The sequence below is a fragment of the Ciona robusta genome, chromosome 10 (genome assembly GCF_009617815.1).
Source record: "Ciona robusta chromosome 10, ASM961781v2".
In the NCBI taxonomy this organism is placed as follows: domain Eukaryota; kingdom Metazoa; phylum Chordata; class Ascidiacea; order Phlebobranchia; family Cionidae; genus Ciona; species Ciona robusta.
In genome coordinates this window covers 340,535-362,363 of record NC_143244.1, presented here as the reverse complement: position 1 = coordinate 362,363, position 21,829 = coordinate 340,535, and the positions used below count along the sequence as shown (strand labels likewise).

Here is a 21,829-nt window from a genome sequence, read left to right as displayed (position 1 = left end):
AATAGTGAACACTTATTCGTAAAAATCTGTTTTATTGGAATCGCAGTGCGGATATTCCATGAAACGTTGGGTCCCCAAAGAAGTCCCAAATATAGAAAACTAACTGGTCATCACTGAACTTTACGCATCAGCGATCACAACATTTTTGTTTTGAAACTGTGGAGTCTGTAGCGACCGTAATTGAATTGTTAATAGGCTGTTTTACCCAAAATATTGTTAATCAACGGTTTATAGAACCTATTTATAATGTAATATGGCGCACTTACTTGGTAGCCAATATTGTATTGAGAGTCTAACAAGAGATATTAAGGATATACAAGGAACGCTAGCGGAGGTGGGATCTAGAGTCGGCCAGGTGATTACGTTTGTTATAATTGTTCTTTCTCGTGTATATAATTGCTTGTTTCTTTTAATTTTACCAAAATTTATATGCTATTGAAGAGTCCTAACCTATTAGCTAATCTGTAAAATCATGAATAAATCCTCAATACTCAATAGTATCGAATTTGTTGTATTTACTTACAGTAACCTGTTATAATGACTAAAAGGTAGGAAATATATGACATAAAAAATGGCTATGAGTCCTTGGGACGCCTTTAAAGTTAATAGATGTATTTTTAAATGAACACATTTTAGGAGTAGTTTTACATACAAGGCAACTTAGTATAAAGCAACAAAGTTACATACTTAGCACGCACAAAATTTATGAAATATAACACCAGTGTTATAACGACTGTCATTACCCCACGACCCACCGTGCAAGGATAAACAAAGTACAACCATTCGTTCATTATTTAATTTTATTTTAACCAAGACCTCTGGTTCCAGGTTAAATACCAATCATGGAAATTTCCGGACAAATTGTCAGTGGATGTAGATGTTGATGGTGTGTTGGAGGATTGTGAGTTCAAGCAGGATGAAGAAGATAACCAAGTCACTCACGTCACGCTGTACGACCTTTTGATTGACAGGTGAGGTATGATTAACAGTAGCTGAATGTCTGCATTATAAAAAATTAAAAAAATTCCGCAGTTGATGAAGAGTGAAATGATGAGCTTATACATAATTCATTTTACTAAAAAAATGTTTTGGTTTAACAGAAACACCAGCTTTGCTTTTCAAAAGCGAGTTTAGCATTTACCGATTCCTTGAGTCATTTTTACCTGTAGCGTGTTTTAATGACTGTGGTTTTGCTCCTGGTTCCCTTTTCTCATTTATCAAATTAATTTATTCTTCGGTATCATATCAAATAAATAATAGTTATTTATAATATGTACATGCTTGGATAGGTTCAAAGTTTTTGGAATTTTATATAGAAAAATATTTACAAATTCCAATAGTGTGTTTAAACCTCATTGTTCCATCATACAGACTACTGTTCCTGCTACAAAGCTTTACTCATTTCAACGAAGTCTTAATTCTTTCCAAATCTTCTTCACCGAATAAGCCCTCACACGAGGGGGGTAAATCTCGTTCTATGTCGGCTGGTTTGACCACTAGGAGATGCTGGAGCAGAATCAGCCAAATAGCAATTGTGATGCAACAAATGGCGAAAGAGGTGAGGGTTTTTGTAAAAGAGCGATAATGTAGCTGGTATAGGCTATTAACCACCTTGTTCATATTATTTATATATGGATGCAATAAAATGGCCCCCTACCTTTGTATATGTCCCTGAGTCCACTTTGCAACCCCCTTTTCCAACTCCAAATGGTTATAGTGGCATTGATGGAAACCATTGGAAAAGGGGTCGATTTCTGTTATTTTACTACATTAGGTAAAGAGTTTAAAGTTATGTTGTGTGGTCTATGGCTTACAATACAAAGGCAAACCATTAATGACCGCTAAGTTGGAGCAATTACCATTAGGTGTCTTACACACACATACCCACAATGTGGACCTTGAGCCTAAAACTGTACCAGTGTACAGTTTAACCATTGTAATATGGCACTCTACAACATGTGTGTTGTGTGTAACATCCAAACAAACCATCACTTATATTCCAGATTGAAAAGCAAAAGAAATCGTTGTTAAAATCAAGAAATGTTGAATCTGAATCTGACAGTGAACCAGTGAAGTCTTTAAAAGTTACAATAGGTTTGTTTTCCTAGAACATAGTATTGTGTGGTGAATTCCATGAATCTGGTCCTGATTAAGTGCTCATAAAGTTGGACAATTCTCGTAAAAATACTTTAACAGATATATTTTTCTAACTATCTTATAGTAAACTATTTGTTAGACTAGTTTTTTGTTTGTTACGTATTTTATAGCATTTGATATTATAACCTAACACACTCAAAAAAAATTTTTTTTAATTTCCAGCACCTGGTGTCAGTGTTGAGCAGCCAATATCAAGGGGGATTTCTCACCAGTGTTGCCAGACACCTGAAACTTTATTTTCAACGTGCGAGGTGTGTTCGCGTGCCCAACAGTGCATGCATGATGTTGGAAGGTGGGGTTGTTTTACTTTATTATGTTGTACAGTTATGGGTATATTATCTCAGTATTTATGTGTTGGACAAAATTTCACCAGATCTGTTTTATATTTACAGTATGTATGACCACACCCACTTTTCATATTCATATTAAAAACTTTCTTGTCTTTTTATGTTGTCACTGATTAGCATATTTATACTTTTATACTTAAAAGTCCTATTTAAGACTACTGTATATTTTACAAGAAGTCCTATGGCAAACCTTAATAGCTTTCATACGAATGCTCTTCCATCACTCCCATGCTAATGTCCTTACTATCTATACTATTTAATTAACTGTGATGAATGCCATGAATCTGTAGATTATTCGTTGGAATGGATTTTTGCCGGATATGTTTTTTTCCTGAACTATAATTCTATCAATACTGTCGCTGCCACAAAGACTGGATACATGAATTTATAAAACATATCTTAACAAAGTGCTTTTACTTTCAGATCAATTGTAAAAGTTTGTAAATCTCAATCGTTGCCGACGTCACTGGAAGATTATATCGAGAAACAGAATGTTTCGTCACTCATGTCCATCGCCGAGCTGACAAGGTTTGTCTGTATTGAATGTTTTGTGGTGTAGGGTTCATATGTATCCAGGCTAAAAGTTATATCTGCTTATCCACACACTGTAATAAGCTTCAGCAACTCGACTGTGGGCATGGGAGTGGCAACCATGGATAAGTCACCCAAGTTTCCACCCACGATTAAACAAACCTTTGTACATGTTTAGATGGAAGAACTTGCAAAGGAAAGATTTGTCACGAATTGACCGACAGCTCGAGAATTTGATGAAACAGATAAAACCACTCAAGCATGAACTGAGTGAGTCAGCAAAACGTGAGGACGAGTTAAAGAATGAAATTCAGCGACTGAGCACCATTTCTGAGCAAAGAGAAAAGGAATTTGAGGAAGAACATCGAAGAAGGGAATTTAAACTCAAAGAGGTTTGTAGAATTATTGTTACTAAAGTAAAGCAATGTTGACTTAATCTTGAACATTAATGTAATAGCAGGGCTTTCAAAGTGTCTACCCAAAACTTTTAGTTATGATTAATGTATAAAAAGTATGTGTTGTATAAAGTTTGTCATGTCTAGATTGTAAAGTATTGGTTATTCAACCTATAGAGTTATTATGACTGAGGAGAAAACTTGGGTGTTAATATACTATGTAGCAGGGTTTTATAAACTGTTTGGCAATATATTGGCACAGGTTTTCCACAAAACTTTTATTAATTGCTATAATTACTAATTAACAAGAGTTTTGTAAATAAGTTTTGGCGTGTTTCCTGTAAAGTTGAAAAATGAGTTTTAATATCCACAAAAATATCCACAGGACCCAAGCGTGCTGGTAAATAAAGACTTTCAGAATAAACTTGTTATTTGGATGCAATTTTTTTGTATACAAGTAGCTCTTTCTAATGTTTCTTATTAAATAACATTCATTTATTTCCCAAGGTTGAAAAATCATTGAAAAGCCAAGTCACCAAGGCGACGAATGAAGTCAACAAGTTGAATGAGAGGAACACGATATTGACAACACAGTTATCTGACGTTAAAGATGAATTACTACAGAAACATAGAGCAATGTTAACAGTTGGTAAGATATCTTTTAATGCATTGTTTTGTATGGTGATTGCATGGCATATATTCAACATTCTCTTCTAATTAATGGAGTTCTATACGTAAGGTATTTTAAGTTGCAGTTAAAGATAAACCACGGCCAGATTAATTTATAAGGAACAATAATTTTAGCGGTACACCATCAAATTGTATTGGGGTAGTTTGCCCACCTTACCACCCCTGGTGCGATTCCTTTGTTTGAGTAATAATATTTATATTATAGATAGTATTTACTTATTTATAGAAGTCAGCTAGCTATGCTAGGGTAAATCTGCCACCTCTGGTGGGTGCCTTGGTTGAAACTTTTCCTTTGATAGAAAACATGAAGTCTCAGTTGAAAGAGGAAGTGATGGAGGGGAAGCAATATCAGGAAGATGCTCTAAAGATGAGAGGGGAGCTTGGAGTCCTCCGGAGGCAAGTGGAGGACTTGGAAGAGCAGGTGAGGATCTCAGAGAGGAAGTTGGAAGATCAGAAGAGGATAAACAAGACATTGGAGAGTCATGAAAAGGTGAAGAAAATTTCAAATTCACTTGCATTTACACATGAGCTCATATATAAGCCCCCTTTTATAAAAGGGGTTGCATCTGTGTGACTTATTTTTCATTTATTATGAATCCGATTTTTAATTCTAGACACTCCATCTTTTGAGGTATCAATAATTCTTGAAACCACTTCCATGGAAAGCATTTTATATTCTTGTATTGTTTTAGAGGCTGAGTTATCGTTTCTTTGTTACAGCCTTAGATCTGTGATCTCTTGTAATTTTTAATTTTTCTTCAGGCAGTACAAGAGAAGCAAGGAAGTTTGTTGCTACGGTTACAAGAGCTCAATGAGGAGTGTGAAGAATGGAGGGAGAAATCCTCCTCCTTGGAGAATGAAAGAGAAAGAATGAAGGAGAAGGTGGAAGAGCAGAAGAGAAGAAGTAAAAAACATGAAATGGAATTGAAAACAGTCCAAGTAAGAAAGAAAGAGGGATGTTGGTCACTTATGCTGCTACCGTTGTTTTATATGTCTTTGGGCACTTAGCAATTGCTAACCCATTGGTCACTAATGGGTTGTCCAGATCGTTAACCATGCATGAAAAAACAATCACTCATGAAGTTACATTTGTGGTGTACAAAATAAAATAGAATAACTTGTAAGCTGGGCACGAGGTGCCTGGGTTTGTACAACCCCTATTCAGGTGTCTTGCCCCAGGACACATGCACCCATAATAGTACCAGCACCAAGCCTCAAACCTGTATCTTCTACTGTAGCGTGGAGTAGCAATTTATAAAAAAGCCTTCTTTCGAAACACCAGGAGGACATTGTGTCCGATGAGGTTGTTTCCATGAAGAAGACGATCTCGGATCTTCACTTGGATGTTGAGGAGCTGAATGATGAGTTGGATCGATGCAGGGAGAGGGAGAGATTGTTGGTTGCTTATCCTGATCTGCATCAAACATGTTCACCCATGGTTCAATGTGAGTTGGTGTGTTATGGGTGGGGTTTGTTTATGAAGTGGCGGAGAAACGACTGTTGTTATAACACAGGTGTTTTGTTTCATACACCTCATGCCCGCTTACGAATTACCAAGTATGTAACTTATTTATCCTCGCATGGTGGGGCAACGACAGTCATTAAAACACAGGTGTTTTGTTTCATACACCTCGTGCCCGCTTACAAGTTACCAAGTATGTAACTTATTTATCCTCGCATGGCGGGGCAACGACAGTCATTATAACACAGGTGTTTTGTTTCATACACCTCGTGCTTGCTTACGAGTTACCACGTATGTAACTTATTTATCCTCGCATGGCGGGGCAACGACAGTCGTTATAACACGGGTGTTTTGTTTCATACACCTTGTTCCCGCTTATGAGTTACCACGTGTGTAACTTTGTGTGTTTTAATTACTAAGTAACAATTCTGTTAGCTTGGTTAAAGTAATGAATCTAACATGTAATGTGTGGAACCACTGGGTTGAAGCAACTAGTGTTGTGCCTAGGGACACATATAACCACAATGGTAGCCTTAGAACTGTTGTTTTGACATCGTTCTCTAGTTTAGAATATTGTTACTTTTGATTTGCTTTAGATTTGTGAAATAAGAAACTGTTTTACTTGTTTTCTGATAAGAGCTATTACCATTTTTAGAGGACCCATTTTAATTGTTGAAACAAATTATTATAATGTTTATTATGACATCATAGCAAGCGGTGATGTCATGCATGACATGCAACAGCAAGTCGCAGCCAACGACGTCAGAATCAAAGTTTTGGAGAAAGAAAACAAAGTTCTTCTAAAAACGTTGAGTAAAGTTCCCCATTCAGGGAATTCCCCCGCGGAGTCGACATCGACAAGAACAGATTCGATATTTTCATCTGAGGTGATGTTTGATTGACAGGTTGGGTTTGATTGACAGGTGGTGTTTGATTGTTGATTGACAAGTGGTGTTTGATTGACAGGTTGTGTTTGATTGACAGGTTGGGTTTGATTGACAAGTGGTGTTTGATTGAGTTATGTATGTAACTTATTTATCTTCCGTGATGGGGCAACATCAGTTGTTATAAGATCGGTCATGGGTGTACTGTTTCATACACCTATTGTCTGTTTACGAGTTACCTCAACATTAATTTAACTCAATATTTAAATCTTCAGCCTGTGCAATTATGGAAGAAAGACACCGATGTAAGAGGGGAATCCCCTCGGAACTACCAGTAAGTCACCCCAACCACAACTATAAATGAATAAACTTATTTGTATTTTTGGTCACAGTTATGAAGGTCAAAAATCTGAACAGTTTACAAAGTAAAAAGCCGGTGAAATTGTATGGATAAAACAGGACCGCAGAGCTTGTTAAATAAATAGAGAAAAAGGTGTAAAGAAATTATGACTTTATTATTTCAGGTCGAAACTAAGTGTTCGAACCAAGTCAAGTTATTCGCCCAGTAAGCATGACATCGGAGAAAATATTAAAACTAAGGTACATGATATTTATGGCTGCACGAATACAAGATATTTATTGTTACATAAAGATCTGATAAGGGTCCGGAGACAAAAATCAAGTTCAACCAATTGTATAAGATAAAAGATATATATTTCGCCTAAATGGCATCGTCAGTTTCTTTTTAAGATATATTTACTCCCAACCCATTTTTTTATATGTTTATTTATTACAAAACAATATAATCATGTTTATTATGACATCACAACAGCAAGGTTCCGGTGTGCGAACATCATTTCATGTCGGGCCAGGAAAGCGACGAAGCGTAACACCGACTTCTCAACCTTCGTCAGCGAGGAGTGCATTGTTGAAACCATGGACATGATTGTGATGTCATATATACCAAGCATTGTAATGTCATATACCAACATTGTGATGTCATATACCAACATTGTAATGTCATATACATACCTAACTTATTTTAAGATTGTGATGTCATAGAACTGTTACAATATTTGTTTTCAATGTCAGTTTACATAGAAATAGAAAACAAATGTCAATGATCTTGAAATATAAAGATTATTTAATTTTTGAGTGCCAAGACATGTATTGCTTATCCAAGACTGGACTATAAAATAACAAAGATGTTTCAATGCATAGTTGTGCTTTATGTAAGTGCGCAAAATCTGGGACCATCTTGAGTAAACCCGTCACCGAAACCGCTTTGTTCGACCAACTGCGGCTCGTCGTCGCACATGGGGCACAGATTATTCCTCACTGAGGAACTTCTCATCCAGATAATGATGTTGTGTCTCTCTGATGATCCTTCAATGCTCATGGCCCCATGCAAGTGTTGCCCACGATGGAGAATGCCGTATGATTTGTTGTGAAACACTGGTTTAGTGTGCAGAAGATCAATAGGTTCCTGGAAGATTGTTATATTGTCAATATTGCTTGAATGTTTGGGCAAGTAGTTGCCATATAGGTTACTGGTGCAAATATAAGTGTTAATAACTCGAAAACAGTACCATTTTAAATGGAAATATTGGAATTGTAGATTCAATTCCATTAGGACTATTTGTACACCAATTCTAAAAGAACATAATTGGCAAACATTTAAATTTCATCTGAAGTATCTACCATAATAATTATGCAACAAATAAAAAAATAAAACTATTTAAGAAAATAAATTTTAGATGCAATAAAACACAATATAGCTAATCAGAACACACACCCTCCTCATTCCCCCAAAATAAAGTTCTCCCCCCTCAAACTGCTTTCCAAGGCAAACATTAAGCGTCACTTCAGCATTATCGTAATGATAAGGAAGGTCCAAGTCTTCCCCATGCTTATACTTTACGGTGAACACTTTATGCGAATCCAACCCCAGCCCGAACCACTCTGGGTAAAGAATCTTTACAATGGGGGAAATATATTTTCGCCGAAACTCGTTGAAAAATAATTCATTGAATCCTAATTCATTGAGAAGAATCTGGAATTATATTAAGGGTATTTATATGGAAATAGACATATTGTGTATGAATGAATGTAACTTTTTATACTCTTATGACGGGGCAACGACAGTTGTTATAACACGGGTGTTCTGTTTCATACACCTCGTACCAGCTTACAAGTTACCACGTATGTAACTTATTTATCCTCGCATGACGGGGCAACGACAGGCGTTATAACACGGGTGTTCTGTTTTATACACCTCGTGCCCGCTTACAAGTTACCACGTATGTAACTTATTTATCCTTGCATGGTGGGGCAGCAACAGTGGTTATAACATGGGTGTTCTGTTTCATACACTTCGTGCTCTATTACAAGTCAACACGGATGTAACTTTGGAGAAAATTGATTTTTTTTATCCACGCCCACAGTAGTGTCAAACCTTGAATTTCTATTCCCTGGGCAAAAAGCAGCGAAAATTGCTGGCAGTTTATTTAGGATGTTTGTCAAATTAAAATGAGAACAATCCGAATGCATGAACTAAATTATTACTCCATAGTTGTTCATTGTATTTGGTCTCCCTTTTTCACATTTGCTTTTCTCAAAGTTGGTTATTTCTTCCACAAAGTCGTCACAAAATTTGTTGGTAAACACCGGTAGGGACCAAACATGGTCACACTTGGTTTTGCTAAGCATCGAAATAAGTTTGGATTGGTTTGCTCCATCAGATTTTGAATATTCCACGATTTCAAGAAACTTTGGGTTGAAGAATTCATCCTAAAGGCATCAACATGTTACACTTATAAAGGTTTGGTGGCTTAGTAAAACTAAAGGATACAAGATACTGATATGTGAACTAAGGGGACATTGTTTCAACTGGTTGTAGCACTCTGGGTGTTAAAGGTAATGGGAGAACTATGACCCCAATTCCAGTCCCCATGCCTTTCTGTAGCACCTTATAAACATAGAATAACTTTCTTAGCTCACTGTTGGAAAAAAGCAAAATAGACAGGAATTAACATGAAAACAAACTAAAAGCAAGACATTAAAATGTCTAGAACAGGTGAAATATTTACACCAATTTTAATAACTTCTTACTTTAATCTCGTACAAGTAGGGGTGCAATTTCACGTATTGTTGGGATATTTGTAAAGTTCTCTCAATTATTTTTCCTCCCAAGTTTTCTCTTCGTTCCCTTTCATTTTGAAGTGACAGCAAAACATCGGCGACATCTTCGTCACTTGCTCCCCTGTCAAGAAGAACCTGGATGTAATATTACAAGTCTTTACAAGCTGTACTAGCAGCTAATATTATCCAATACCATAAGTACAGAACAGTACAGATATTTCTCAATGCGTAAAACATTAAACATAATTTGTTGTGTATCTCTTCAATACAGTAACAAAGGCCAGGTTAATAATTAAAACCAATTTTGTTTTAGACAACCCATTAGTGATCACTGCCTACTGGGTTGAAGCAAACCGAGGAATTACCAATATTACCATTAAGTTTCTTGCCAACCTGTTCCGTTGTTGGTTCTAATTTGCCCGTCCCATTATATGTCACATGTAAGTTAAACTTTTCAACGAAATAGTTTTGTTTGAAAAAGCACCGACAAACGTAAAACTTTCTATTTACAACTGCCATGAGTTTAAAAGGTTGTTAACAATTGTCAGCTGATTCATAGAGAGAAATCAACCATGACGTTTTTTTTGTTTTTAATTAGGATATTTATTTGATTTCTATGTATCAGCTAGACTATAAAAAACACGGACTCTGGTAATTATAAGTAGTTACATCCAAGCACAATTACTGTGTATGGCGCTCTAGCCCAGAGAATATGGATTCAACGCTGCTATCATTGTAGACGTGTGTGTTTTGGGGGACACACTGTTAATTGGTTCAACGCAGTGGTAACTAATAGATCGTCCAAATTATCAGGCATACAGAAAAAAAATCACCCACAAAGTTACATACGCGGTAACTCGTAAGCAAACACGAGGTGTTTTTTTTTAGACAAAAAAAGTTGCTTTAATCATTTCGAATAACATTTTGGACTTCGTGCCCATTCCGACGATTCCACAAATTCCGAATTTACGAAATCTGTGGTACACGTTTTCTTACATTAAAAATAATAAACCAAGTTTGCATGTGTAGATTTTTAGAAGAGTATAGAATCGTTTTATGATAAATTATATTTAAAAATGGCGAAAGTTAAACCGTTAACGAAACAGAAACGACAAACTATCAGCAAATCTGCGTCGAGTACTAATCCAGGTGAGAATCTATTAAAATATTGTTCAGATTATTTTGGTGAAAAGACATTCAAATATTATTGTTTTTGTAAAGAAAATACCCACATAGCAGTCGAGAAATTGTCCTAACCATTGTTCATTGGCTGGAAAAAAAAGCATAATTGTCCAAATTGTTAGCCATATAGAAAATATATGTCAGCCATTTATTCATTGTGTTATTAATACATGGGACTATACAAAGAAGACGGAAAATTTTTTCCGCTAGAGGCGGTAATTATTTAAATTAAAAAATACGAAAAAACGAACAAAACAGCACTACAAAGTGTTAATAAGTGTAAAACAAATTAATTAAATAATAAAAATACCTTTCCAAATACATAAAACACTAGTAAGAACATATTTCCCACATTAGGTCGGTTATATACGCTATTTCGTTATGTTCACTGTTGTCAAGTCTGTGGTGTAGCGGTTTGCGTGCGGTCGTAAACTCTCTTTGTTTCATTTTTACCGGGTTCGAGTCCCGCACAGTGGAATACTTTTTTTATCTTTTTTTTTTCAAGTTTTTTTGTTTGACGAGTTTGGGGTTAGGAGTTGGGGGTTAGGGGTTAGGGGTTAGGGGTAGGGGTTAGGGGTTAGGGGTTTATATCTTATGTGTATAAACCGTGAAACTAACTGCTCCCCATAAAATAGAGAAACGAATTTGTCATCGCCTCCTAGCGGAAAATTTTTTCCGTCTTCTCTGTATAGCTCCATGTGTTATTAATTGTTGTGCGTGAGACAAATTATGGCGTGCATGACCAAAAGTTGGTAAACAAAATCGCTTGTGCAAACTCGTAAACTGGCACGAGATGTTTGAACCAAAACACCTGTGTCGTTGCGCTGCCATGCGAGGATAAATAAGGCCAGATTGGAAAGTTTGCAAACTGCGCGGAGGATTTTTTTTGGAGATCGAAATTGCGTGGATTTTGCACGGACAACCGATTTTTTTGCGCGGATCGTCTGATTCTTGAAACTTAATTGTTAACCTCCTAATTTACAAGTAAAGTAGCGAACCAAAGAAATACAGTATAAACTAAACGGCTGAGGTTAAAGGACTTGACAACCTTTTTCTTACGTTCTCTTGCGCAACGATTATGACGTACGTCTAGTGATGCACATTACTGTAACAGTGTAATGCTTTCATACGTTCGCTATTTTGTTTAATAACGCTATCATACATCATCTCTTCAACTAAACTAACATTTTTTTTAAATTTAATAATTTTGAAAAAAAAGATTCTTGTGTTTGTGGGACTTTCGAGAGAAAACGTTTTGCAGCGTCTTTTCAAAGGTTGCTATACGTTTCGGCTTGGCCGTTTTTTGTTATAAATACAAAAGATTCGAAATAAAGTATTTTAAGATATCCTAGAATATTGTGCATCCCTGCGTACGTCTTCGTGTGTTTGTGACCAGTCGGCCAACTGGGGAATATACTGAAGGAGATATAATTATGCTTAAAAACCAGTGGTTCTCGAACTGTGGTACGCAAAGGTCTCCCATGTGGTACACAAGCACCAATTTAAGTTCCACCTAAACGATCGCAAATATTTTTTAGGGATTGTCATAAGCATTATTTTAATTCACATAAGTTAGTGAAGCGTGTCATTTCATGCTGTATTCCTTATTTCCTTATTACAATGGTTCCCAGCTTTTTTTAATACAAGCGTTGCTTTAAGCATGTACAAAGTATTTTTTCAAATCGATTTCTACTTAGGCGCATCGTGAAAAGGCAAATATCCAACCTGTTTTAAGCACCTGCAGACTAAATAATCAAGGGGACATTTGCTATTATTACGCAAATAATGAACGTGTGAGTTGCTATTATGTCGTAATTAATTGCCAGGTCAAACAATCGCTATTACGATGCAATGAATCCACGTGTGAATCCCCACTATTTCGTAATAAACATGCTGCTTGGCTGAGAAAAACATTGTAAATATACAGCACTACAACAGTGAACATATTTAGGTGGTTTATTACAGCCTTATTCTGTTTAATTGGCAAACTGCATTTATTTTATACGCAACTTTGGGAAAGGCAGTGCCAAGTTTGTACTACAAATTCCCGCCGAAAAATCAGGTGCGTTTTTCGTTTAACATTCACAAGCCTTTAATATGTAAGTGCTAAGTGGTACAACTATTCCAGTTTTTTAGGTCAATTTAGTTATTCGGTAGGTTAACGCTTACAGTTTAGCTCCTGTTTATGAAATTTAAACATTTAATTTTTTTTTTTAAACGTCCAAACAAACGTTTTTTTTAGAAATATATATATATATATACTTGTATTAGTTATTTTTCAAAAAAACAAAGAAAAACTACATAAAGCGCCCTGGATTTTATTGACTACAATAGTAAGCGGGAACGACTCGCGAAAGAAAGAGAGTGTATTACCTCTCTCCTTTACCGACATTGGAGATGCGCGTTCTACTTTTTTTATTTCTGTGGGCATACGCACGTTGCGCGGATTTTTAACCAATTTTGAAAATTCACGACATATTTTCCAGTCTGGAAATAAGGTACAAACATTCCATCTATTATAACTTATATAATCACCATTGTTACACCAACAGATCGTGTGAAAGATGGTGGGAAAGGAGGTCACAACATGCGAAGTCAAGCCACCATTAAACGGCTTAATATGTACAAGGGAGGGAAACCTATCAGGTAAAAGTGTTTGATGAATTTAGACCAGAATTGGCCCATTACCCCAATATTGTATATGCACATTCTATTCTATATGGGTGAGGTTCTACAGTGAGGCATGTCATGGCACCTGGAATTCAGACCATGGTTGGCCCATTACCCCAACATTGTATATGCGCATTCTATTCTATATGGGTGAGGTCCTACAGCGAGGCATGTCATGGGACCTGGGATTTAGGCTACAGTTGGCCCATTACCCCAACATTGTATATGCACATTCTATTCTATATGGGTGAGGTCCTAAAGTGAGGCATGTCATGGCACCTGGGATTTAGGCCAGAGTTGGCCCATTACCCCAACATTGTATATGCATATTCTATATGGGTGAGGTTCTACAGTGCTTGCCACATTCTCGAAGGTATGTGACAAGGCTTTAATCGTACTGATAATGACTGGGCCCTTATTTTTAAAAGAAAGATATTATATTAGTTGTGAGTTAAATGTAATATGAAGTTCAATAAGTTAAACAGCTGAATAATACTTCCCCTTAAACCCCAGGAACCGTAAAGGTCAAGTTGTGAAAGCCGCAGCTTTTCAAGCGGAACTTGCATCGGGAACAAGAGCGAGAGTTGAACCAAATAGAAGGTGGTTTGGTGAGTGAGAAAGTTAAATATTAGTTTAATGCATTACTACCATTATATTTAGGAAATATTAATGTTATATTAAACAACATTATTGAGACATTGCAATATTACTATTCAACTTTTTAGTGAATTTATCATCCCTGCTTTAACTTGGCGCTCAAGTAGCTTTTACTAGTAGTGCGTTTTTATGATTGTCATTTTGTTGCTAATTTCCTTTATTCTTTTAAATTATTAGGTCTTCACTAAGCCTACTGTTTTCGAAGAAATAAATGTTTTTCTTTTCATGTTTATGTTTACAGGAAACACACGAGTTATTTCTCAAAACAGTCTCCAGAAATTTCAATCAGAAATCGGTAAAGTGATGAAGGATCCTTACCAGATAATTTTAAAACCAAGCAAACTGCCGATGTCATTGTTACATGACAGAGCAAAGGTGATTGTGATGTAGTACAAGTGTCGCTGCAGGGCAATTTTTGATTTGTTTTGATAAAAAAAAACAAAGCTAAACTACCCATTGTTATATAAAAGGCAAATTTGCCGCCAAAACAACACAGAGGGTATAAATGCAGATTTTTATGTAAAAAACACTTTTGTAAAAAACATGCATATCAGCAGTTAGGTCTATTTCTATAACTGTGGTAACCTTATCTTATGTTAACTTAATCCACTCGCTTGTGACGTCACTCACTTTATCCCATCACACAGAACGCACGAGTTCATATTCTTGACACTCAAAGTTTTGAATCAACTTTTGGTAAAAAATCGACTCGGAAACGACCGAATATTACCGTTAGTGATGTCACAGAAATGAGCAAACAGGTATGATTGTGATGTCATAAACTGGGAAATTAATTTCTTAAAATACTTTCCCATAAACAGTAATAAATAAATGTAAACACAACTGAATATTAAGTCGCAAGGCACAGTCATTTGGATGTCTTCATGCTAAACCATTAAAATGTTGTTTTAAATGTGTGTTTATAACTTACAAGTAATAGTTATTATGTTGTTTATATAACAATACAAAAGTTTGTTTAATAGGTGTAACAATTTCTAAACAAAAAGGGGTAATGCTATCAAACATAGGGGACCTCAGGCCCGTGTAGTAATTAGCTTACATTCAAATATTTCATTATGGTTGTGAAGTCCGTTTATGTTTAGAAGTTATTTTTATGGAACTTTGTGGGATAATGCAAACATGATTTGTGTGACACCATTCCATGTTAAATACATCAATACTGTTATTTTGGATTTAGATTTGTGAAACAACCGAATCATATGACCCCGTGAAAGATAATGACCTCGTGAGAGAATGGGACGGTACTCATGATATTGCGTTGGCTCATTTCTTCAATGCTGGGCAATCAAGAAGGATTTGGAACGAGTTGTATAAAGTAAGGGTGGTTGTTGTGATTGAATGTTTAGTTTATGAACATACAATAATTATTGTAATGTCACAGCATTTTGTTGATTTTGAGTATATAATTTGTTTGTCTATATGGGTAAATTATTTTTTGGAGAACCTGGGATTCGGCCAGTTACCCCAACTCCCAGGTGCTTTTACACATTTGAAAGGAGTGTTATCGGGGTTAACGTGTGTACATGGTTTATTGTGATGTCATTATAAAAACTGAATGTTCAGCTGTGATATCATATTCAAATTTGATGACATCATAATGTTTAAGTGTAATGTCATAATATTGCCACAGGTTCTCGATTGTTCCGACGTCGTGATTCAAGTTCTTGACGCACGAGACCCGATGGGTACTCGCTGCCCTCGTGTGGAGAAATATTTAGCGAAAGAGAAGCCACATAAACATCTTATATTCGCACTCAACAAAGTCGACCTCGTACCAACGTGGATAACAGTAAGATGTGTTTTAAGTTGTGTTGGGCTATGGCAGTGGTTACCAAACAGGGGAATTTGGTTTTGGGATTATAAAGCTTTCTAAGCCTAGTTATTTTGCCTACCTTAGAGCTTTAAAGCGTGTTTATTTTTAAATTAACATGTTTCACACAAAATTAGAACCCTGAACCAAAAAGGCTTATTTGCACCACTGGATATAACAATACACATCACATTTATATATTGCATAAATGTAATAGGCCTATATAATTGTTACAATGTATACACTACACTAGTAAATATACCAATACACATTATTTATACATTATACAATTACCATGTATATTTTCCCACAGAAAGCTTGGGTTGCCCACTTATCCAAGGAACGACCAACCCTTGCCTTCCACGCATCAATCACAAACCCATTCGGGAAAGGAGCTTTGATTAATTTATTGAGGCAATTCGGGAAGGTTAGTTGGTTGTATTTGTATTGTAATAAATGGCTGTATTAGTAATTCACAACTACACAGTGTAGACAGTCTACACTGTAAATGCGTTATAGCTAGGTGGTATTGCTGCTTTTAAACGGCTTTATGTCACATAAAGCAGCCACAGTTTTCAAGCCATATGGTGCTCTAAATCCTTTACCTTTTTAGTTATTGTTTTAGAAAAAGGGCTACAGTTGTAAGTTCAACAATATCAAAAACTAATGTTTACAACCCTTATAAAAGCTATGTCAATTAATAGCTTGTAGGAAAACACAAATTAACATTACCCAATTGTAAGTATTAGATTATATCTAACAATGAAACTCTTTCTACCCATCATCAAAGTTCCACTAAACATAAACAAACCTTGTAACTTCCAGCTGCACAGCGATAAAAAAACCATAAGTTGTGGATTCATTGGTTACCCAAATGTTGGGAAAAGTTCGATTATCAATACTTTGAGGAAAAAGAAAGTTTGTAAAGTTGCTCCATTGGCCGGGGAGACTAAGGTAGGATAGAATGCTTGGTTATTGTGATGTCATAATGGTAATTGTATTATATTATGGCATAAAGTATATTCTATATAGGTGAGGTCCTTGGCAGGGGCAGACTTACCTTAGACTTCATTAATCAGTAAACATTACAACCACTAAGTTAGATTTGTTTCACAGGATTGTGTGTCTAACTATCCCTGCCTCCCCTGTGTTTATAGAAACTTTATATGATATCTATCCTTAAATATATGATATCTATAATTATATATATGATATCTATGGTAGGTATGGCAATACATCACATTGATGAAACGTATCTTCCTCGTCGATTGCCCGGGGATTGTTCATCCAACAGGAGATACTGAAACAGAGATTATTCTAAAAGGGGTTGTGAGTATTTTGTGGCAAGTTGGTTAAACATCGGGTGTTTAAATAATTCAGGCCCCCCCCCTCCATTTTGAAAAACTTCTAATTTTTTTCTGGCTGTGCCACTGATTGTAACTTCTATAAGAGTGTTGTGGTCCGTAGTAAACAGGATAGACGACGATATAGAGAATGAATAAATGAATGTATAGAGAACAGGAAAATAAGGAAATACAGTAGATGGAATAAATGAGATTCGAGAGTAAAGTAAACTAAATACGTTGAGTGCTGCCTAAGTTACGTGTTGTTGGAAATACGAGAAACAGGCATGACGTTTTAGCTACGGTGATTTAATGGACCAGCTTGAAGACACTTTTGTTAGTTAATTCCAACTAAGAATCCATCCGTCACACGTAAAAACGTCACACTGTCTCATGATGTTAATTTGGCATTTATGATATCACAACACCCCCTTATGACATCACAGGTGCGAGTGGAGTACGTAAGCGATGCTGATCAACATATTGGAGAAATATTAAGGAGGGTTAAGCGTGAATATTTATCCAAACAATATTTGATAACGGAATGGGAGGACAGCGAGGATTTCTTGGAACAAGTTGCCAAGAGGACGGGGAAGTTGCTCAAGGTGGGTTGGTGTATTAGGTGGCTCATGTGAGTTGGTGACGTGTGTGTAATGTTGGGGTCCTGCGTGCTTGAGGTGGGTGGCATGTTAGTAATGTTAGAGGTCTCTAACCTTTTAAAGATATGGATCAATATATTCTACTCGTGTTGCGATCAGGCACAATGCTTTTATTGCCTTTTGGTATTAAAGTTTAACCGAGGAGCGATTTCAAATGGTATTTTCATGTGTAGGCAGATATAGTGTGATCATGTTTTTTCATCTGTGACTTGTATTCTGATTGGCTTAGGACCTCATTTGACAGACTATGGACACGGCATTTAAGCCAAAGTTGGCGAATTACCCGTTGTGTCTTGAAACTTAAAACTAAATCTTTAGCCTGAAGCTTGCCTATCCATGAACTAAATGCCATTGGCTTTTATCCAAAGATATATATGTTTGTTATGTAATAATATTGATTATGACATCATAGGGAGGGGTTCCTGATTTGAAAACCGTTGCTAAGATGATTTTAAACGACTGGCAGCGAGGAAAGATACCGTACTTTGTACGACCACCAGGGTTTAATGAGGTAATAATGTATATTATGATGTCATGTTTAGTTTAGTGATGTCATAGAGATAATTGTAAAACTGATGATCTTACAATTTACATTCTATCTTGCTAATATTTGCTGTTTAAGTGTTCTTCACCCTGATGAAGACAACCTGTATATAACATCAAACGTTGGTACCAGTATACATTGTCTGTTTTCTTTTACGTATATTTGGCAGCATTAATTTGTACATTAATCAAAAGTATATATGCTGTTCTTGCAGCACAATTTTATTATAAGTGTGAGGAAGATATTTTCACAATTGTTTGTTTCAATGGCATATGTATTAGCATAAACACATACATATATATATAGGAGTCACATTTTATATTAAACCCAATGTATGACATAGGTGGCGAAGGTCCAGGATTCCGAGCAAAAAACATTGGTAACTACTCAGGGAATTCCCCCAGTGGAAACCACCCAAGATGAGGGAAACCCCCCCACCGACCCCTCGAAACCCCCTAACGCGATCGAGATTGAGAAACAACTTGAACCGATCGAACAGAACCTCGCTGAGGTGAAGATGGGGTTGGAGTTTGTGGAGGACGATGATCCCAATGTGGAGGTTTGTGGTGTGGCTTATTTATCCTCGTATATATATATAGTGTAATGTAGCTTGTTTAGGCCCTATAAATAAAGAATTGGATTTCATAAATTAAACATATTCTGTGCAGGCATGTAAAAAAAATCCGGCCGATACCGGTTTGCAGTTGTATTTTTCCGGCAGTTCTCCCCGACGCATGCGTTCTGACGTCAAATGTTGCCTCCTACTTAACCCCACCCTCGTATCCCCCGCTTTCATCACTTACACGACTACACGAGGCTTTTGGATATAAGCAAACGATTTTTTCTGTGGTCCTTAGTAGCGTGAGAATTTAATTAAAACGCGTCAATCACGGTTCGTCTTTACCGATCAAAGTCTGATTGCCGCAACGCTTTCCACGTTTGGCAGTAAAACTAAAGTTTTGCTTATAAGCCTATGATACGGCATAGTGTTATTTATAATACGCGCGACAAACTTTGTCCAGTCAACATTCAATTGAAATTATTACCAATAGCTAGTTAAGCAAGGAATACTCCACTAGGATTGCTTTCTTTAGTTTAATAAAACTTTAAAACTAATCGGCGATTACCACCTACAGTTAAAAAACAAGTTTCCACGGGCAAGGAATTTTCTTTTTAAGAATTACCAGGAATTTAATGGTGCTTTAAGATTGTCTGTGTTTTATATTCGGTAATACACTGATCTACACTCTCCGAACATACATATTGGTTTGTATTGTTACGTATTACATTAGTCACAATCCCTATTATAGCGCAATCAATTACGAAATACCGCAAATGTATTACGACCTAGCTAGTTATGTTCGTCACAATTGCCATTGTCTCTGCATAAATGCCGGATTTATGACAATATTAAGTTGAAACGAAATGCTACGTGGCCGGCGAAGTAAATAAATTCCGGATTCCCACCCCGGCAGTTTTTAAAAAATCCGGCCAATGATACGCACTTTTTACACCGCTGATTCTGTGTTTACATATGTAGGTTGTTGTATTGATGGGGTAGTGGGCCACGAACCATAAAAGGTTGAGAGACCTTGTTTTTGTCATCTTGACCCCACTAATATGAACTTCAAGGTTTCATTTACCTTCCCTCTCCATTTACACAAACTTATATAATGTTCATTGTTGAAATTATTTGTTGATTTTATTTTCAGCCAAAATCTGATGTTCAAACTTCTGTATCAGAACCCATTGATGCCATTGATGATGTCACAATAGATGACAATGCCCATAATGATGTATCAGATACAGGTGGGTGTGATGTCATACATATCATTGTGATGTAATGTTAATTATGATGTCATACATATTGCTGGTTCGACGATGCTGTCATAATCGATATATGTGTAAGTGTACGAGACACCAACAACAAACCTATAACTTAAAAACAAATAGGCTGATGATTCTTTCTACATTTAACTTACATATTATTGTGATGTATTGTTAATTATGATGTCATAGAGCGTATGAAAGAAGAGAGAATGTTGAAAAGAAAGGAAATGGAATTGAAGATCAAAAAAATGAAAAGGTTTAAATCAATCGTGCTTGTTTTTCTTATTCCCATTAAAACCAGAATGTATCTTTAATAACTCCCAAGCCTTTGTTAATTATCCTTTTTTCTAGATTAAAAATACAGTTACGATAACTAGTTCCTTGTTTAACGAGAGTTTGGTCATTTCTTGTCATACTAAGATTTGTAAATCAAGATGTAAAATGGGGAGTGAGGTTAAAATCGTTTGACCCCCTTTTTTAATCTTGCTTTGCACCTATGTGTATATTATCTCTATGTTTTGCATTTATATGAACCAGCTTTATATTTGTATCTCGTCAGGTTTCTCTCGGGTGATATGAAACGTAGAATCGAAACTTTAATGAAGACGACAGAAACGAGGGAGAAGGAAGCGGGGTCGATTCATCAAGTTCAACCTTCCATTAAAAAGAAGAGGGGTGGGAAGAAAGGTGGGGGTTAAATATGGCGGCATGGATATTTACCTTGGCTGTACTTTTTGAGATTCAACAATGTTTTGCAGTTTTTTGTAAAATATTTATTTAGTTACTTGCATGGCGGGGAAACGACAGTTGTTATAACACGGGTGTTCTGTTTTATACACCTCGTGTCCGCTTACGGGTTACCACGTATGTAACTTATTTATCCTCGCATAGCGGGGCAACGACAGTCGTTATAACACGGGTGTTCTGTTTCATACACCTCGTGCTTGCTTACAAGTTCCCACGTATGAGGGTTTTTTTTGTATGGCTAAATTAGTTTCAATATTACTTTCATTTAATATTGTTTAAATTAATAATTGTTGATTTAGATTCGGGGAAGCCAGCAAAGGACAAACTAACTTCTAAACAGGTGAATATGGTGCTTTTGTTATATAGTATACCAGCATTGAGCTTTGAACCCAGTAACCTTGGGTTAGAATAGAAAGCGAAAGTTTGATTTCTAAGAGGATATTAACACTTATTTAATGAAATCTGTTTCTTTTTCATGACAGCGTCGACGAAAGGAAAGAGAAGACAAAGTAAAGAAGATTGGGGTTCATTATTATGAGACTACTAATGTTAAGAATAGGAATAGAAACAAAATGAATAAAAAAGAAAAATAACAACACCTCATGTTCACTGTTGACTTATAACATAAGTGTCTTCTTATACACCAGACACACATGGTGTATCCATACACCAGACACACTTGGTGTATCCATACACCAGACACACTTGGTGTATCCATACACCAGACACACTTGGTGTATCCATACACCTCATGCTCAC

General features: G+C 36.2%; 3 protein-coding genes across 5 annotated transcripts; 2 read left to right on the top strand and 1 right to left on the bottom strand.

Annotated features, from left to right (window-relative positions):
* Positions 1 to 137: 137 nt before the first annotated feature.
* On the top strand, positions 138 to 7,540 carry LOC149729225 (coiled-coil domain-containing protein 157-like). Its single transcript, XM_089887245.1, has 15 exons — positions 138 to 355; positions 829 to 971; positions 1,372 to 1,558; positions 2,004 to 2,094; positions 2,320 to 2,449; positions 2,928 to 3,032; positions 3,214 to 3,427; positions 3,938 to 4,079; positions 4,420 to 4,610; positions 4,883 to 5,059; positions 5,403 to 5,565; positions 6,294 to 6,469; positions 6,742 to 6,800; positions 6,991 to 7,066; positions 7,299 to 7,540. The coding sequence occupies exons 1-15, from the start codon at positions 254 to 256 to the stop codon at positions 7,410 to 7,412; spliced, it is 2,070 nt and encodes a 689-aa protein (XP_089743371.1). The 5' UTR covers positions 138 to 253; the 3' UTR covers positions 7,413 to 7,540.
* Positions 7,541 to 7,592: 52 nt separating this feature from the next.
* On the bottom strand, positions 7,593 to 10,226 carry LOC149729224 (2-oxoglutarate and iron-dependent oxygenase domain-containing protein 2-like). 2 transcript variants are annotated; one of them, XM_089887249.1, is made up of 5 exons: positions 10,001 to 10,226; positions 9,578 to 9,742; positions 9,032 to 9,256; positions 8,262 to 8,519; positions 7,593 to 7,952 (listed from the first exon to the last, which is right to left on the bottom strand). In XM_089887249.1, exons 1-5 carry the CDS (start codon positions 10,124 to 10,126, stop codon positions 7,695 to 7,697), a joined length of 1,032 nt encoding a protein of 343 aa, XP_089743375.1. In that variant the 5' UTR covers positions 10,127 to 10,226; the 3' UTR covers positions 7,593 to 7,694. The 2 variants fall into 2 exon arrangements, with proteins under 2 accessions (XP_089743375.1, XP_089743376.1); XM_089887250.1 differs by having other exon boundaries at positions 9,982 to 10,121.
* A 366-nt stretch (positions 10,227 to 10,592) lies between these two features.
* LOC149729223 (uncharacterized) lies at positions 10,593 to 21,668 on the top strand. 2 transcript variants are annotated; one of them, XM_089887242.1, is made up of 18 exons: positions 10,593 to 10,756; positions 13,342 to 13,435; positions 13,973 to 14,067; positions 14,358 to 14,491; positions 14,764 to 14,877; positions 15,315 to 15,452; positions 15,768 to 15,926; positions 16,261 to 16,374; positions 16,773 to 16,901; positions 17,172 to 17,276; positions 17,737 to 17,895; positions 18,362 to 18,460; positions 18,837 to 19,052; positions 20,206 to 20,302; positions 20,513 to 20,579; positions 20,883 to 21,010; positions 21,370 to 21,410; positions 21,553 to 21,668. In XM_089887242.1, exons 1-18 carry the CDS (start codon positions 10,684 to 10,686, stop codon positions 21,661 to 21,663), a joined length of 2,073 nt encoding a protein of 690 aa, XP_089743368.1. In that variant the 5' UTR covers positions 10,593 to 10,683; the 3' UTR covers positions 21,664 to 21,668. The 2 variants fall into 2 exon arrangements, with proteins under 2 accessions (XP_089743368.1, XP_089743369.1); XM_089887243.1 differs by lacking the exon at positions 21,370 to 21,410.
* Positions 21,669 to 21,829: the final 161 nt, after the last annotated feature.